This window comes from Lepeophtheirus salmonis, chromosome 3 (genome assembly GCF_016086655.4).
Source record: "Lepeophtheirus salmonis chromosome 3, UVic_Lsal_1.4, whole genome shotgun sequence".
In the NCBI taxonomy this organism is placed as follows: domain Eukaryota; kingdom Metazoa; phylum Arthropoda; class Copepoda; order Siphonostomatoida; family Caligidae; genus Lepeophtheirus; species Lepeophtheirus salmonis.
In genome coordinates, this window is record NC_052133.2 from 29,919,780 (window position 1) to 29,939,126 (window position 19,347).

Sequence of the window (19,347 nt, forward strand, 5' to 3'; positions counted from 1 at the left end):
ATGGATTTTACAATCTGTATATTACTTTGTATAAGTGCAATAATCTGTTTACGTAGATGGCATTAGAAAAATAAGATGTTGCATTAAAAAAAAACTTCTTAGAAAGTTTGTGATTGTTTGAGCGCGTGTCAAAGATGGACACCAGCATAGAGAAAAAACGCCATGTTTTACCGTTTTTCTTCCATAAAGGCGAAAATGCGAGCAAGGCAGCTGAAAATGTGAATAGTACTTATGGTCCTGATACTGTAATAACCAATCACACACAATTTTGGTTTGGTCGATTCAGTTTCGATAATTTTTATAATTACCACGCTCTGGAAGGCCATTTGTAGAAAATGTGGATCTAATTATGAAAATCGTCGAGTCCGACCTTCATGTGAACGCTGTCTTGATTGCCAAGGAGATTAATATTAATGGGGAAAAAAATTACATATAAAAAAAAATCCATTAAAACAAATGTATTTTACATTTTACTACATCTAATATATATAAGTCCTTGTCGAACTCAGAGTAGAATAGAGTATTGAGATCGGAGTAATTCCTGCCAATGTCTTTGCTGCTAGATACAGATTAGAATTTTTCTTTATTTCCTTTAAAATGACCTATTTCGGGGCTAGTATAGGGGAAATTGTTGATCTTCAAATTGTAGAAAGAAATGATGATTTGTGGGATTTTGAGAAATTAAATCAAAGTAAAATATAAAAATTCTGGCTTTATCAGACAAGGAATACTTTATACACGGAATATTTTTTTCTTTTTGCAAACATACGATATTACTCGTATATTAATATTCTATTTTTTAAATGTGTTATATATATATATATATTTATTTATTTTAGTTTATGTTGATTATGAAGTTATAAGTTTTTATAACAATATAATTAAATCATATAAAAAACCATACTCAAATACTGAAATCATTCTAACTGACACAAATTCGATACTTACACCTACTTTTAGGCCTTATTCGTTCAAGAGATGTTCTAATTCGGATCAACGAGTGACAAGAGGATGAAAATTCATCCAAGAAAAACTACCAGACCTCATAAGAGAGTAAAGTCGAAACAAATAATAATTAATAATTATGTTATTAGAATTTGCACGAAGTGCAGAATTATATTTATCCCGACTTGCTATTTACCCACTCTCAGCCTCGACTGTCAAAAGGAAAAATTTGAAAAAAAAGAAACGGTAGCAGTAGTACTAAAGGACCATAGGCCAAGACTGGACACTGAAGGCAAGAATTTTTTATCGAAAAAAATTCAAAAATCTTCGGTTATTCACAAAAAACTAAATTTTTTTGGGAAAAATAATTCAAAATTAAATTTCAAATATAAAACTTTCAAAAATAAATTTACAAATTTTTTCGGAAAACAATTTCAAAAATCCATAGCTCTTCACAAAAAATTTAATTTATTGTAAAAAAACAAAACTAAATCCATAGCTATTGATAGAGAATTAAATTTTTTAGAAAAAAAAAAAAAAATTTCAAATATTAATTTTTTTGAAAAATTTAATTAAATTTCAAATATTAAATTTTTTGAAAAAAAAAATCAAATTTTTATTTATTTTAGTGAAAATCAAGAATTCCCTGATTTGGAGGGGTACAACCCCTCTAGCCTACACCCTGTGGATGTCCCTGTACCCCCAAAATAAATATAATCACTCAAAAAATATCAAATGGAACAAAAATCCTGGGATATACATATTTATTTTAATACGTCTTTTTTTTTTTTTAAATTAAACATTGAATATTTTGATATGATATTTCTTATCACTATGAATGATGAATAAGTTATGAGGAGGTGTAAAAGAGTGTCGTTTTTCATCCGTTTTCATTCTAAATAAGGAAATTTCTTGAGTTCAAAACAAGAGAAAGAAATAATAACACTTTTATTAATCTTACTTTTAATTTGATGATTGTCTAAGTGGTGAAATAGTTCAAAATTACTATAATCTGAAACCTGATGGGTCAGAGAAAAACTGGGATCCATTTGTGATTATGTGCTCATGGACCAATCCCATCCTTGGCTTCCATTAATGGTTACAAATTTTGACCTTGTAATTGTTCCCTTGTTTGATTGATTGAATATTCAAAAAAAAAATTAAAGTAAAACTGCAAAATCAATCAAAATCGAACCTTTTTTTTTGTTGACGGCTAATCTTTTTAAGTTGTAACATAAGATTAGGCCTTGGTTATAGATATAATATAAAACATGGGCGGAAAAGTATGGCGCTTTTTTATTATTCACTGTTATGTATGGATGTGTACTTTTAGTGCCAATCTTTCGAAAGACAGCTGTCAAAATTTTATGAGAATTTGTTCTTTTGTTTGTGAGTTATTGTGCTAAGTGTGAAGTTGTTATTTCCAAAGCAAAGAATCAAAAACTATTTCATGCTTTATTTTTACACTGCTTCTTAATGGGGGAAGGCATTTTATGACTCCATTACAACTGTGAAACAAACATTGCCTTTTTTATCTGAGAGACAAAAAAAATACGAAACAATTAATATAAAACGGCACAAGAAAGGTTAATAGAAATATTTCCATCAACATTGGTACTAAGTAAAGAACTCAAGGGAAGGAGTGGACACTCAGTAGAAGAAGATTATGTTTTTTCCTTTTCTTTGCTGATTGGCTTAAAAATTGTCAGGTAACATTAGGTCTATTTTAAAGGTCTTGAAGGAAATTTATGTACTACTTTGTTGGTTTAATTTGATTATTTATCATCATTAGCTAATCGTTATTAATTAGAATATATTTATTATAATGTTAACGTGTAGTTTAGTGTATTGTAATAATAGATTAACTTCAAGTTCAAGGACTCCATATTCTAATTATTTATACTTAAATTATTCGCTTTAGGGTCATTCAGAAGGACATATTTTTTCGGACTGTCTTAGTTTTTTTTATTTGGGACACTAGGGGCATTGCCCCATAATCAAAACTCTTTTATCTAAAGATTATAAGGGGCAATCTTTATGGTGCTGTATCAAGGAAGTCATCGAAAATATATTCATTACAGCTAAAAAGCAATTTCGCGACCTTATTCAAACTCAAAAATATAAGCAGAATCCTGGAAGATCTAATTGAAATATATATATATATTGATATATATCTGTACTCGATTTTCATATTATTAAGACAAAAATTGTTCAAAAATATTCCTAAGTTGCTGTTAAGATACAATCAAAACTTTCTCGAAAGAGACAAACAGAGAAAGGAGGAATGAGGAAGAATGTTCGGGCTAGTAAAAGTGCAAGTATGCATAAAATTGTGCTATACATGTCTTGACTATTGGCTGTATTTAATTATAATTGATTATTTAAATATATATTATTTCCTACTAGCATTATTTAAGTTTATAGTGTAAATTCACTTAAGTATTTAATACTCAAAAAGTAAATTCGGTTCATTTTGAACTTTATTACCTATTTTATAAAAAAAATCCCCATTTTAAATCATGTGTCATGACAGAAAAAACTTTATTATATATCAGTCGGTGCAATACCTGTAGATGAAGACCTTATTTCTTTCTCTTATATTTTTGTTCTAGACTTTTTATCTGTCCACTTTTTCCCTTAACTCCTTAAGTAATAAGATAAATTTCCCTATTTTTTGCATATTATAAAAAAATTAAGGCCAAAAGATTTGCAAAAGTGGTTCCTGCACATGCCCAATTGCAGCAATCACACTGCCGGAAACACTAAGAAGTCCATCAGATTGGTTGATCTAATCAATCTATTCACCTAACCTGGCGTCTTTAAAGTTATTCTTGCTCCCCATGATCAAGGGAGGCCAACTTTAGATCTCAATTGCTGGTGATACTGTGAAGATTGACTTGAAGGATTGTGCAACTCCACCACCACGGATAACTACAAAGCATCTTTTAACAAGTGGGTGGAGCGCTGGGACGAGGTTTTAGAGATAAATAAAGATTTTTTCGAAAAAGAATGTGAAATAAAGTTATTTCTAAGCCTTATGGTTTGACTTCTGTACGTTCATTTGCATTTGTCTTGAACATTCCCTTGAATAATATTAACTATCTATTGTTTCAAATCCTTTCATTTTTAAAAGTCACCTCCAAGAAACAATCCATTGTATCGTACTTTTTCTTCTTCGTTGTTATGATTATGATGTTATCAAGTAATATTAATCTTTAGATTCATTACTTATAAAATGTTGTTATTTACAAAGCCTGAATACATTTCAAAGCTCACGACGGTTTTACTTAGATTTATCCCCTAACAACAGAAAATATAAGGGGATTAATATATTTTTCTTTACCACAAGTCTATTGTTCAAAATGTTATCATTGTCATATTTTAGGTCTTAAAATAAGAATTTTTAAGAGAAAATATATATCTAAAAATACTTTTTTTAATATGTATAGACAAACAAATATATAGATAATTCATATTAGGGATATGATCAATTACACTGAGTGGGCTCCCATGTATTTTAAATATTTCTTTTCATTTAATATATTATATATATTATGGGGCGGTTTGTATTTTAACTTTAGGACACTTTACCTTATAGCCATTTTCCCTCAAGGATATTTTTCCTTAATATATAAATAAATGAGATTTATACGTCGTTTTTATATATTTTTGGTTAAAGTTAATGTTCCCTTGAAATATTTTAATCAAAATATCTTCTGTGAGTTACTATAAAACGTATTAAATGGTTTTTTTCTGTTGGAAAATGATGGAATCAAGTCCTAAAATTCGAATGCATGAATGGACAAAATCTCACTATGTAATGAACTCAAACTAGAGACCAAATAGATAATAAAAGTAATAAGCAAAATAAACATACAAGGCAACGATTTGAAAAGAAGAATTGCTAATCAGAACAAGCATAATCTAAGCAAAGAGCATAACTCCATTATTACTCCAATAGAAGACAAACATTTAATGGATTTTATATTAATAAAAATGATACATTTTGAATTAAGAAATTCAAAGGGAGCATCAATTCTAGTCAAAAATACACAATACAAAACGTGTATACCTCATTTTTTTATATATTAGCTTATTCAAACTCGAAACCGTGATTGAAATTTCAAAAAGTTGAAATGCAAACCCTCTTAATGTGTAATCCACATTATATTTGCATTTATTAATAATAACTTAATACTAATGGAAAAGTGACTTCCTTTAATGCCTAAGTGCTTCAGACGAATTCAAATAAAGAAAACACTAATTATATTTGAAATTCTCTACTCATCGTCAATGCAATCTTGGAATGTCCTTCGCAAAAAAAGGAGTAAAATCTACTCTCTGGAGATGGATGATCAAATGAAAAGTATCTTTCTTCGATTTTCTCTTTCTGTCTCTGGTCATATTTCCTGGAGAACGTACCTGAAGAGTATCCGTATTTTCGTCACATCAAAAATACAGGCCTTGATTTTTGCAGTTGTATCTGGATTTACAAACAACAGAGAACAACTGCCTGAATGGTCCCAAAGGGGTTCTTAGCTTCAAATAGTGTGCAAGGTGTTTGTCTAACATCCGTTTCTTCGGGTAAACATTTGGGTATACTCCATGAATTCGAAAATGTAGATTTGGAATTTATTTAAGATAATGTTAAGTCTTTTTATTGTATTTGAAGTATGATAAGATGAAGACAGATTTTATTTCTCTTAATAATTAGTAAGTTTACTTCTGAGTAAAAATGCCTTATTACATTTTGTATACGCTCAACTCCTTGGAGTGCCTCTCCAGTTTTTTAATAAATTCCGATATCTGGTGACTGGTTCAACAATGCACCATTCCAAGAACACCTTTAGAATGGACTGCAGTAGGATACCTAATCCGGCAAACTATTGCGAGGGCACCAAAAGTTATTTATTTTTACATTTGCCGTACTGATTTTATGTTTTATATGAAGTGTAGCGATAAATGTTTTCTTTAGATTAATTACTAGTAAATTTAAAGGAACATTAAATAATAATAATAAAAAAATATTGCACTCACATAGAGAGGCTTTCCTGCAACTATAAAAATGAGAAATGACCACTATGAAAAAATTTAGTTACCTTTATACATCTATATTAATAAAGCCAAGTTTGTCTGTTTATAGGGGTAATCACTGCTTTATAAAATATGTCCTGCCGGTATGTAAAAATAAATGAAAAACAAATCAACGTGATAATCCTGATAATTTGAAGATTGTTAGGAGAAAAGCAGCTTAGCTGTCGTGATGTTTTATTAGATCAGCTGAAAGCAGATGTGAGAGGAAGGAAATAAACACAAATCCCACTCTAGATATAACAAGGACATATATGCTGAAATTACCCCGATGTCGTTTCTCAATTCTACTACAAGTCCCACAAGGACTTAAACTTATAATTCCCGAGCATACCCTCATTGTTACTTTCTGTCTTTTATGTGCATACACAGTATTTATTACTTTATAGTTAAATGTTCCCTTTGCCAGAAGGAAATAATCATTGCAACTACAAAAAGTCCCTTATCTTTCTAGAACATATTTTATACAGCTCCAGTGATAATTGATTTTTAACAATGAGCGTGTGTAACTACTGTTTAGTGCATCATGATAAAAAAAAACAGAAAAGGGAAGTGCCAAGGTTAATAAAAATACAAGGTTTTACAAGAACGCTTTTCCGACTGATGTTTGAGTTCCACCACGATTTTTAATATTGACGTCAAAGAGTATAACTCTTAGCAAGAGTAGCTATATATTGCCATCCTTGACTGTTACTGTTAGAGTACCGCTGGTATACTCTATGACGTCAAAAAATTTCTGTCTTGCCCAGTAGTCAGTACAGTAGATCAAATGGAAAATTCTGAAAATCCCGATTACATAGGCTGCTATATATATTTCTGATGTAGGCTACACTAAGTGTTGCCAGGTGCAATTTGACATTTCCTTTAGTAAGTTTTACATTTTTGTAGCATAATCGTACTCATAATATTTTGACGTACGACCATCCTTTGTGTTGTTTACAGTGGCTTGAAAAAATTAATAAGGCAAAAAAATGGAAAAAAGTCGTTAACATTTTCGTGCGATCATTTTTCACAACTTTCAACGTAGATTATCACGACAAGAGTGCATTCATGAACTTAAATCTTTATACGCCGATGAAGCACCATCCTACAGCACTGTGAAAAACTGGTTTAATGAATTCAATCTTGGCCGACACTCGCTCAAAGACGAATTCCGTGAAGGTCGTCAAAAAACAGTCGTTGTGCCAGAGAACATTGATGCCGTGCGTGAAGTGATAATGCAAGATCGTCATGGGAAATACTGTGAGATAGAAGCATCCTTGGGCATTTCTTCCACCAGCATACATTCGATATTGCATGTACATAAAAAAAAATGCCGTAAAAAAAGGTTTGTTCTCGAATACCGCACAAATTGGCAATCGCTCAAAAGAAGACTCGTGTCGATTGGTGCAAAGAAATGTGGAAAAAATAAGCTCGTGGTGCTTCAAAAGACGTTTAGAAGATCGTCACAGGTGACAAATCATGCATCTATGCATATGAGCCCAAAACAAAACAACAATCAATCGAGTGGGTCTTCGAAGACGAGCCAAATCCAACGAAATTTGTTCGCTGAAGAAGCCTTCGAAGCAAATAGTCGCCTGTTTCTTCGGCAAAACTTGTTATGTGGCTACTGTTCCACTTGAGCATCGTAGGACGGTCAATTCTGAGTGGTACATCACAATTTGTATGCCTGAAGTCTTCAGGGAAATTCGAAAAACGAACAAGAGAAGAGGAATCGTTGTTCACCATGACAATCCCAGCTCTCACACATCGGCTCAAACCAGCACATTTTTGACCGCCCAAAACTTCCAATTGATGGGTCCTCCGCAGTACAGCCCTGACTTGACACCCAATGACTTCTTTTTATTCCATTACATCAAGAAAAAAATGCATGGTCAACGATTTTCGTTGCCAGAAGATGCTGTTGAAGCATTTAAATACCATGTTTTGGAGTGGTCTCAATCGGAGTGGAAAGAGAACTTCGACAATTGGTTTGAGCGCATGCAAAAGTGTATAAATCATGCAGGAGAATAATTTGAAACACAATAAAACCATTTTTGATGATAAGTATTCGCATTTTGATTATTAGGCCAGCAAAATATATAGCAGCCTACGTACATGATGGCATAACCTTGTATTTCTATTAACCTTGGGAAGTCCAAATATAAAATAATGAAAGTGACTTAAAAAGAGGTTCATGAACGAGTTTGTGCACTCCCATATTAAAAAACAAAAGAAAAGAGGAGTAGATATATTCTCGTTAGGTCGTAAATCCTAAGTATTTTGTAGTGTGCGAGTTTTTCTTTGTTGGTAACCTGAACATTTTTTTTTTCTCAAGCTGTTATCATTATTATTTCATTTCAGTTTAAAGTGAATAAGTGTGAGTGTGTTCATAAAAAACAAAGAGTAATAATTTCTATATTAATAAAGAAACTCTATTAAAACATTCTTTATCTTTTCTTCGACGTCTAAATACTCCAGAGAATGTCGAGTACTACACTAGTACAAATTATCACACCTTTTAAAGTAATCAAATTCTACTTATGCCAAACTTTATTTATATTTAGAATTGTAAAAAAATAATACCTTAAACGAGTGCAATACTTTTTTTAGTTCTAACCTGTTATTTATTTTCCAAAGCTGTTATCATTATTCTATTATTCTTGAAGAGAGGGTCTCTAAGTATAAAGTGATGGGTTGAACTAGAAATTAGCTCATGTTTTTTTATAATTAGCTCTTGCTCTAGCCCTATTATAATTATTCAAGAATGGCTGTTTTCTAAATATGTTACTCCAATAATATTTTAACAACTAAGAATAGGAAGTCTATCACAACCTCTTTTCTCTGAATGATACTAAAGGATACAAACACAATAATAACAAAACAGTAAAAGAACAAATACAAAGTCGAAATAGTCAAAAATATTGAACAACTAAACGGAAACTGCAAAAAGATATTATTAATAATATTTGATGTTCTAAATTAATTATATTTTGTCGAATAAATATTAAAACAATCGTATTATTTAGTTACATTTTTAATTATTTTCTTCTATAAAATAACTTATAACTCATTCTAAAAACACTCATAGAAAACATTTAATTATGTTAGGTGAAAAATGTATTTGTGTGGAGATACAATTTCCTCACAAGGGTAATATTCCAAATTAGTGACATGCAATTTAGTAATTAAGTAGAGGATTTTTGAAATTGCAATTGTACTCAGATTTTTAAATGGAATTCTATTGAAGTAAATAAGTCACTAATATTTCCTCTTACCTAATGACGTAACAATTCCCATGAGCTATAGTATATGAATATAATAGCAGAATAGAAGTTCACATTATCTTGGAGAATCTACGATCTTCTTACACTTTTTTCAATGATAAGATATTCAAAAGTAATAATGGACTCAGGTGTGAGGCTTGAAGTGTCTAGTCCAGGATCCATAATTATTCGTACATACCCTTTACGAATTTGTTAAGAAAAAACTTAGTTTGAAATTAGGAAAGAAAAAACGTATGCTCTCTTTTCTTTTTTGTTAATTCTTTAATAAGTTGTTGTGGTGTTTAAATCTCTATTTCAAGAAGAATTCTCGCCTATCCTTTGTGTAAATTTCTCGGGGAGTTACTTCTATATTATTGAAACAAAATTTGTGTTTTAGCCGACGCCAAACTACTACGGGCAATGTCGAGTGCTCCTCTGTACTTTATTGCAGAAATGTATTTTACCCCCTAAAATCATAAAACAGGCAGCTGATATTAATAAGGTTCTCTATTCAGTAATACAATTACTGTAGCTCCCGCCTTCTCCTCGCGCTTCTAAGTACATTGTGGAGTGAATCCGCTCATGAATTCGAAAAAAAATATTTACTTAACATATTTTGTAAAAAAAAGGTCCTTGAGTCGGAAAAATGGGATGTCAGTTGGAAAATTTGAAGTAAAAAAATAAAACACCTCAAACTCAGAGGACTGCAGTTTTTTTAGTTCTTTTAGACCGATCCAACACTAATAAGTTTTGATTCATTTAATATACTCAAACCATAGAGATATAATAATATCTCTATGACTCAAACACGTCCCCTCCATTATAATTATTCTTATTTGAACTTATTCATAAATCATATTGTAAGAAAGATGACATGAGTTTTATTTTTAGCAAAAACGAGCAGTACGTAACCTCCTCCTGTAATATGTTATATGAATGTACATACAGGCTCACATCAATTATATACGATTCAATTATGTAATTCCATTAAGGCACACCTTTTCATTGGAGTTATTCAAGTGAATGGATGGTAAATAACTAAGGTTTCTCAATTCCCGGGAGAGTGTCTTTGGGTACGATCCCGGAAAACAAATTTTAAAAATTACTGGATCCCGTTAATAAATAAATAATACTGTGAAATTGAAATTTTTTTTTTACATTTTAAGATGAAAGAATAGATTTTAGACTCAATTTTAATAATTTTCATTTTTATCATTATAACCCCTATTACGCAGGGGTTTTTTATTTTTAAATTTTTTGAATTCCATATCTTGCAACAAAAATACTAATTAGTAAATAATGATCAAGATAAGTTTTGATGTAGCTGGGAGTGTATAATTGTTACATACATCATACCACCCACGGGCTAATAATATATATATTTGCATTACTAGAATCCATTTAAATCTTTTAATAAAAATATGATAAATACAAAATGTCAAGTTTAAACAGAATAATTATTCGGTATTATGTATTTAATGAAATACAGTCAAACCTTGTATAACGACCACTTGTTTTAAGCGTGTCACGGCACTAAGCGGCCATATCCAGTTTTCAAATTTAGAATTATTATAAAATAGGAAGCTTAATTTAAGAGGTAACCTACACTATGTGGTCACTTTTTCAATTTCCCTTGCATTACCACTAAATACAGTTAGACTGGAATTAAATGTGGGAATTTTCTCTGTGTTTAAAATCCCCATAAATCTTTGTAAAACGTGAGCCCTAATGAGTAATAAATAGGTAATGCACGCATTTTCATATCTCTAATAATAAGTAACACTTATAAGTACTACCCTTTCAAATATTTGAAATAATTATTATGGCTACGAAATGTGATAAGATGTTTATTTCTTATACATTATACTTTATGAAGCATAAACAATTAACTGAATGTGCTATTTATAATTCATTTTTGCTCTGCGTAGGAGGGCTTGTATTTACAATTCATCATTACTAGAACCGCATCATCGAATTATCAGTTATCACATTGTATGCATTTTCAATCACATAATATTCAGCTTAATTGGAAATAATTCATTGCTTCTATACATATCACTGTTAATATACATACATAATAATCTTCTCAACCAGTAGGACAAAATAGGGAGGAAAATCCGTTTCCCTTTTGCACAGGTATTTCCTCTCCCTTTTGCGAAATAGTTTGCTTGAATTGAAAGTTAAAATTTTAGTGATTACAGATTCTTTGTTTAAGGTGGAAAAAGAATAATGTCAGAGCTGAAAGAAGCGTTTGAGTTATTTGATGAAGACAAGAATGGAGAGATTTCCAAAGAAGAACTCCTGGGATTATTTGCCAAATTAGGGAACGAGTTGTCTCCTTCAACACTGGAGTCTTACTTTCGAATAGCTTCAAAAGATAATTCAGTAGGTATCAATTTTGAAGAATTTAAAACCCTTTGGGATTGTCTCACGAGCCCAGAAGAGATAAGTTCAGAGATAAGAGATGAATTTTCAAGACTAGATGAGGATTCTGATGGTTTTATTACGACAGAGGAAATGATGAGTGTTGTGAATAAGTTTTCTCATGTCCTGGGGGATCGTAAGGAAATTGCGGAGAAATGTTTAAAGGATATTGACATCAATGGGGACGGTAAAGTGAGCTTCCCAGAGTTTTATATTTGCTGGAAGTACAAAGCAGCTCCTTAGTCGATACTGATTGATGATTGCGAAATAATTTCTATCAATTTTAAAATTGTGTCCTCTATCACATTGCTTAAACCTTGATAATTTACTAACTGATTAAATATTTATGTCGTTTAAACCAATAAATCAATGTGAAAAATAACTTTGGTATTTGTTAGTAGGTATCTCTGATTTAATCATATTGCTCAAATTTATCATGGATCTTAAAATTAAATTCAAAAATCGTTAACTTTTTCGCTCATTATATTAGACAGAAACAACATGAAATTATTTTCGAGAAGTATAATATTCCAAGTAAAAATAATGTTTCTGATACTTTTATTGTATCAACCTATAATAGTATCAGGAGACATAATTAGTGATTTAGTGCAAGATCCATTCGTAGGATCAATCAAGGTTGTCGTTAAGGGGGTTTTCTACGCCGTCTCGGAAATAGCAAAAGTTATATTAGGCTCTACTTTATCCGTTATCAATATATTTTTTAAAGGTTTAGTTATCAGTATTAAGGAGGGGTGTTCAACCCTTGCCAAGGATATGATTCATGCAATTATACTGACAAGAAACTCTGTAGCAAATCATTCTGCAGGGGTCCTTGGTGATCTCTATTTCAACTTTCGACAGAAACATTCTGAGGAACTATTGGATTTAGCATATGAGGGAGACTTGCCGGGTGAATACTATTTAAAAGAAGTCATATGGGAAGATGAGGAGACACATATGCTCAATCTTATTCATTTGAGTTTTTTCATTATAAGTGGGACTACTTTCTTTATTCTTGTCTGTAATTTAGTCGTTTGCTGCTGTCTGGGACGGCATTGTTGGAATTTGCGGTCTCTAAGGAAGGCTAAGAAATTTAAGAAAAAGACACAAGAAGAGTTGGTCGAGTATGAAACGGATCTCGATAATATGTGGAGGAGTAAATTAAGGAAAATGAAAGAGGATGAAGAGAGAAAAATGCAGTTCATGGTATTAATGGCTGGGGCTAAAAGCAAAAAATTATAAATAATATATGTCTATGATATTTTGTATTGTTTCTATACTAAATTACTTTTAATAAGAGTAAACAAAACTTATTTGAAAATTTATGTTACTCATGTTCATTGTTGCTTTTTTATATAGAAAAAAAATATCCCAATATAATGTACCTATTAGGGAAGGTATTTCTATTAACCTTGCCTATTAGGGATATTTTCATAGTATTAAAAAATTATTTTATGGTCCTAACTATTAATTAATGTAGCATACTGAAATAATTACGATTAGTGAAAGATCCTATAATAATATTACTTTTATTTTTGGAAAAATGATGTATTAAGTATTTTTCTTTTTAAGAATACAATATTCCTGTATTAATGAAACCTGGGACATAAAAAAACTACATTTATATACTATTCATATCTTTAATATAATTTTTTGAAATTAAATCAAACAATTTAGAACCAACAAAATTCAATTAAGTTTAAAATTCATGGACATCGGCAAACTTGTTGTAGACAATACATGTCGACAAGATACTTGTCTTTAAGTATCTTGCATGTCGCATGATCTTAAAATAGGTTATGCAGGAGCTCTTGATATAATTTCCATAATGTTTCAAAGCTTCTATAGTATAATCATAAGAGAACTCCAATGAAATGAGACTTGAGAGTTGATTTGTATATTTGATTCCTAGGCCCATTTATTTTTGATAAATTTCGACAACATGGTGAGAATGAGCTTCCAAGTGTTCATCATAGTTTTCAAAAGATGGAAAACTAAATGTTTCCTATTTATTAGGTTATTGTATAAATTTTTGAAAATATGGATTGAATCACAATAATAAGAATATATTTTCTTTTGAGATGGAGAACGGATTTTCAATACGGAATGAGGTAAAACCATTTGCTAATTCGTTATTGAAAAATTAATGGTTGATCCAATGTCCATCAGTCAGGATGGTGACCGGTCTAAACCCGACGTCAGTAACAAGTTTAAAAACTTTGAAGAACCATTTTTTCATGACTTTCGAATCAATTTTCGATAGAGGAACAGTTGCAACTACGTTGTCTACTTGCCTAGGACAATTTTAAACATACAACACAACATTGTTTTGGTAGATTCATTATCCTAATATCCGTAAAATTTTCTGCCCGATAATTCAACTCTTTGAGCAGAATACACCTCGTCTATGATGATATAGAGACATCTCTGTCATTAGAATCGAGTAAAGCTATTTTACAATTCAAATAATCAGATATTGAGTTATCTATTCCTGCTTCCATTGATAAAATGGCGGTGAGCCTTTCGATGAGTTTTTGGTAAAACAATTAAGCCAGACGAAATTATTTGTCTATATAGAGTCGGACTTGTTGTTTGCCATAGCACGGACATTCCTAGAATTAGTGGAGAATATATCCTACCATATTTAGTTTCTGAATGAAGGAATAGCTGCTCTTGTATAAATTCAAGATGATTAATTGTTTCCTTGAAGTTGTCGAGGACATCTATGATATCCTCTAAAATAAAGAATTACTCCGTTTCTTCTTTATAACTACTCAAATAGGATAAAATATTGTTCACATTTTGATCCTCAGGTTCAAGTTCACGAGCAAGAAATCCTCGCTTGACTTTAGTGCTTGAATTGGAACCAAGACAGTAGCAATGCATTTTGTATGATCTAAAAAGTAACAATTGATTGTATTAATTATATATCTTTTAATAGTACATTTAGAGTTGTTGATTCGGAGTTATAAAATTATGATAAGACTCCACAACCATACAATAACTTGGTAAGGGTAGTACTAGTAGTAAATAAAAGAACACAGGGCCGGATTTATCATAATGACTGAAGGGGCTGAAACCCTAGAGCGCTGCACTTAAAACAAAAAGTGCTTAAAAGGTCCAGCGTCTCGCAAACCTCCATAGATAAATTGCTCAAAACATCCAGCATCCTTCTCCCCCTACACTATAGGGACCCCGCACGCTGTTGATCCGGCCCTGGAGCTTGGAGTTCACCAATTGTTGGATACAGAAAGAACTTGACATAATAATTAAAATCTTACCCCTCTTCTAAAATTATAAACGAATAATCTCTAATAAAAACTCGGGATAATTTTAATGAATAAATAAAAGGAAAAGAAGGTACTAAGGTAGTAAACAAAAAACAATACGTTCTCCAGACTAAACATATATTTTGGCTGGCAATTCTACTCATCACTCATCAGCTGTTGTAGGGAATGTAAATATAAACATAGAACCATGTCCTCTTCAACCAGCACGTCTCAGAGTATCCTCGATGTAGACCTTGAGGAAAAGAGCAGTACCTCTACTGTGAGTCCAAGTGCTCCAAAAATATTTCCAAACGTATCTTCGAGCCAAACGGATGAATTCGGAGATCTTTATCCGGAACGAAAAGGTCGGGTAGCTCCAAAGGCCTCGCTCTTGGGGCTTATGGAAAGGGAATTTAATAATGAGAGAGTGAGATGTCAGTACAATGTGGATCAGTGCTTAAAGAACAATTCATTAGTTCAAAATTTAATTAGTGGAATCAAATCTGCGGGTTGTTCCATTGATCCCGTTCGACATTTATCCTGCGATGTCTGTGTGAATGGTCGGAGCATTCAACACTTAGGTGGCTATGACGATGTCAATAACCAAGTCTTTGTCTGTGCTAATAATGTTAAGGATGAAGGATTGACGGGAGGGGTTATTTTTCGGAATTTGTTTCACTTGTTTGATAGATGCATGAATAAATATAATTTCCAAGATCCCAAGCATCTTGCCTGTACAGAAATAAGGAAGGCCAATCTAGGCCACTGCACCTACTACTACTACTTTTTCCAGTCCTTTGGAGAGTACAAACTTAAAAACATGCATTCCATGTGTGTTAAAAACGTTGCAATTGATTTTCTAACCAAGACAAAATTTCTAAGTCCCAAAGACGCTGCTGAGGCCGTAGATAGTGTTTTTGATACGTGCTATTCGGATTTGGAGCCTGTGGGAAGGCGCTCAAGTGGTAGAAGACAAATAAGTCTTGCTTATGAAGAAAGGTATCTTTTTGGATATCCTTAGTCTTAAATGTACTCTCTATTTATATAGTCTAATTCCAACAGTATATATTAAAGAGATTATTTTTTTGTTTATCTCTCATTTCTATTTCATGCAATAATTATCATTTTTAGACATGGAGAAAAAAAGTTGTCAAGAGGCAATATCAAATCTTTTGGTCAACGACTCCTCTATTATTCATCTTATCAAGTCAATGAACTACTTGGGATGTCCATTTATTCCTAAGCAACGTATAGCTGTGGAGAGTTGTGGGACTGCTATCGAGGGGGGCTATGATAAAGAACATAATCAGGTTGTCATCTGTCATAATAACATTCGAAACTCCAATGCTTTAAAATCCGTGTTACTGCATGAACTTCATCATATGTATGATTTCTGTGCATTCAGAGTGGACTTTTCAAATTTAGAACATTTAGCCTGTAGTGAGATTAGAGCATATCAAGCAGATGGTCGATGTTTTACCGCCCACTGGACACATAAAGGAAGGGAAAAGTGTGTAAAATTTCGAGGAGAGTCCTCTACTCAGGTCATAGGAAATGTTTCATCCAGAGAAGCAAAGGACGTACTTAATAGAGTTTTTGAAAAATGTTACGACAAGAAAAGTACTTTTTAATGGATGGTTTGTTTTTAATAAATATTTGTACACAATTTAGTAATATTTATAAATTAATCAATTTAATACATAAAATACATTGTTATACATAAAATATTATATTAATAGAAACTGTGGCACAATGTTATCAAAACGTAAAGGAGAAGGAGTGGCAGCACCGGTTTGTAACAAGTATAATAAGGCAAATAGGACTCAAGATACATAGGAGTAGTATGTCATTAATTAATTAACTGAGATGTTTATATTTAGTGAAAAGATTGTATAAAACCCTTAAGGTAGACTTTAAATCTCCATTGACTATATCTTCAGGTCTTGCCTTAGGTCGAGGCAATCCGTCATCTTGCATCAAATCAAATGCCAAAGTAACATTTTTAACTTTTTCTTCAAAAGTCTGTAATAGGAAAGAAAGTTAAATAAATATTGATGAATTAAAGTAGATATACCTTTGGTGTGAGACTATACTCATGTAAGGGAATAAAATACCCCTCTAATAATCCAGAGAGGAGACATAAGTACACTCCGTCTTGAAATTGAGTTTCCAAATCATTTGCTTCCAAATTTAGTTTGTTCAAATGCTTGTTAACGAAAGTTACTAAACTCTTCTTGACAACCTGTTCAAGGACAAATACTGTCAAAAATATCATTACTAGATAGAGGGAAGAGATGTCATTACTTCTAATTTGTCTGGGGCATGATCGAAGAGGGTATCGAAGGCATCTCTTTCGCATCTCAATCCAAGGTCATCATAAGATGAAGTCAACTCTTCGGAAATAACACGATGATTTAATTGACCATTTTTTTTCTGCACTATAACTACATCCACTTTCACATTTTCCGGCAATTTAATCGGAGCTCTGAAATGTCTAGCAAGGGCAACAAGGAGGTGAAGGATAGAAACTATGTTCTTGGTATGGACAGACTCAACACTCCATTTTTGTTGACCACGAACCAATCCCAATACACGATTCGCATAACTTAAAACGATATGTAATTTGTTTCTCTGCCCCTCTTCTGACTGAGTCACTTCAGGAACTTCGAGCTTCTCTCCTGTGAGTTTTTCTACAAGTTTTTGTAATACTTGTCCATCATACAGATCCTCTTCTATGTCCTGAACAATTATTCTTTCGACATGAAGCTCATCATTGATCCAGTCAAGAAGAGTTCTTACCAATTCTTGGAGTTTTGGGCTTTCATAGGATCGTGGATCAATCATGGAGCGTTCCTCATTCTCTTCTAAAAGATATTCCTAATTGAAGTCAAATAAAAGTATATAGGATGTCTCTATTAATTTATCTGTTTACAACAATAATTAATATTAATGATATTATAACACCAGAATATAAATTCATTAGAATATTTGTAAGAATAAGTTGTGATTGGTATCAAATTATGTAGGTACAAGTATAAGTAGAAATAAGTACAAGTACCGAACATAATTAAAATAAAACAATTGATTCCTTTTATATTTTTGAACAACTTTTAACTTTAAAACAAATTTGTAATAATCTTCAGAAAAGTTATAGTTCCTTGGAATATTACAAACATAATAGGTTTATCAATAACTTCATATATAATTTAAACCATGTCATTATCACAGCAAAAAAAAAAAAACCTCTTCTATAGTTTTGCCTACTTGCTTAAAATTATACCAACTTGTAAGAGTCGTGTAAAATCCCAATATTGTGTACAAGTTATATACAAAAGCATTTCGTATTAGTAAAATTTTTATATCTCATTATGCTTTATTTAACTACAACATCAGTCATTTTAATAACCAACTTCTAAATGATGCTATGATTTCATTTTGATATAGTAAGATAACATAGTAATTTTGTATTTACGATTAATATAACTGTGGACCTTATTTGAACTTAATCATGAATCAGAATACATACATATGAACCAGTAATTTTCAATAAAAAAAGTCAAAAACGGCATGATACATAACCGACCAAATAAAAGTAGTAGAAATTCTTCATTTTTGAGTTGCAACTTGTACGATTTCCTCATACAAGTTACAACTTTTACATAACATGTACACGACATATACATTGCACTCAAAATATTATTTTTCTAGTGGGTATTAATAAATTTTTAATGGATAATAAAACTAGCAATTCTTTGAAATGTCATACATTAATTTATAGGTAAGCTAAAGAAGTGAACCCACCTCAGGAGGTAATTCTCCTGTTTTGGGCATTCCAGGAGAGTCAATGGCATATTTTCCTTCCTTTGCAACTTCTCGTACTTCTTCGACCTTCTTTTTTCTGCCCAATGTACCAATCTTTTGCCAAAAGGAGCTTTCTTCACCTCCAGATACATCATTCTAAAGAGGAAAAAAATAATTATACAAAACATTCAGGACGACAGGTGGAACATTGAAAAATATCTGGAATCATCTCTAATGACAATCATTATGACGTCATTGTGCGCCATTTTCCTTCTAGAGGAAGTCAAGAGTGACTTTTTACCTTGGAACCCCCATTATAATCCTTTCTGGAAAGTGAAGGACTGGGTGCAGCCTTTTTATTTGGTCTTGGAAGAGACATCCTCACTTAATTCGCTCCCAGTTGTTAGGACTAATTCATGAAGGATCATGCAAAAGAAGAAGCAAGTAAAGAATAGATCACGTGATTTGCTGCACTTTGTACAAAAAGAGGAAATTGAAGGATATCAATATTTGTACAAAGCTATTGACAACCAACCAGATTACTATTTACTTACTACCTACTATAAAAAGAA

General features: G+C 31.7%; 3 protein-coding genes across 3 annotated transcripts; 2 read left to right on the forward strand and 1 right to left on the reverse strand.

Moving 5' to 3' along the window:
* The first annotated feature begins 11,510 nt into the window (after window positions 1-11,510).
* Window positions 11,511-12,087, forward strand: LOC121114886 (neo-calmodulin). Its single transcript, XM_040708997.2, has one exon. The coding sequence runs from the start codon at window positions 11,511-11,513 to the stop codon at window positions 11,946-11,948; it is 438 nt and encodes a 145-aa protein (XP_040564931.1). The 3' UTR covers window positions 11,949-12,087.
* Window positions 12,088-15,136: 3,049 nt separating this feature from the next.
* Window positions 15,137-18,566, forward strand: LOC121114885 (mitochondrial inner membrane protease ATP23 homolog). The gene is made up of 2 exons (XM_040708993.2): window positions 15,137-15,973; window positions 16,106-18,566. The coding sequence occupies exons 1-2, from the start codon at window positions 15,183-15,185 to the stop codon at window positions 16,215-16,217; spliced, it is 903 nt and encodes a 300-aa protein (XP_040564927.1). The 5' UTR covers window positions 15,137-15,182; the 3' UTR covers window positions 16,218-18,566.
* Window positions 16,596-19,329, reverse strand: parvin (beta-parvin). Its single transcript, XM_040708992.2, has 5 exons — window positions 19,077-19,329; window positions 18,776-18,931; window positions 17,279-17,851; window positions 17,049-17,216; window positions 16,596-16,996 (listed from the first exon to the last, which is right to left on the reverse strand). The coding sequence occupies exons 1-5, from the start codon at window positions 19,152-19,154 to the stop codon at window positions 16,832-16,834; spliced, it is 1,140 nt and encodes a 379-aa protein (XP_040564926.1). The 5' UTR covers window positions 19,155-19,329; the 3' UTR covers window positions 16,596-16,831.
* Window positions 19,330-19,347: the final 18 nt, after the last annotated feature.

Coding starts and splice junctions, on each gene's coding strand:
- LOC121114885 (XM_040708993.2), top strand. CDS start 15,183: ATGTCCTCTTCAACCAGCACGTCTCAGAGTATCCTCGATGTAGACCTT. Junction 15,974..16,105: donor AGTCTTGCTTATGAAGAAAG/GTATCTTTTTGG, acceptor TATCATTTTTAG/ACATGGAGAAAAAAAGTTGT.
- parvin (XM_040708992.2), bottom strand. CDS start 19,154: ATGTCTCTTCCAAGACCAAATAAAAAGGCTGCACCCAGTCCTTCACTT. Junction 17,217..17,278: donor ATGCCCCAGACAAATTAGAA/GTAATGACATCT, acceptor GTCCTTGAACAG/GTTGTCAAGAAGAGTTTAGT. Junction 16,997..17,048: donor AGTATAGTCTCACACCAAAG/GTATATCTACTT, acceptor TTCCTATTACAG/ACTTTTGAAGAAAAAGTTAA.
- LOC121114886 (XM_040708997.2), top strand. CDS start 11,511: ATGTCAGAGCTGAAAGAAGCGTTTGAGTTATTTGATGAAGACAAGAAT.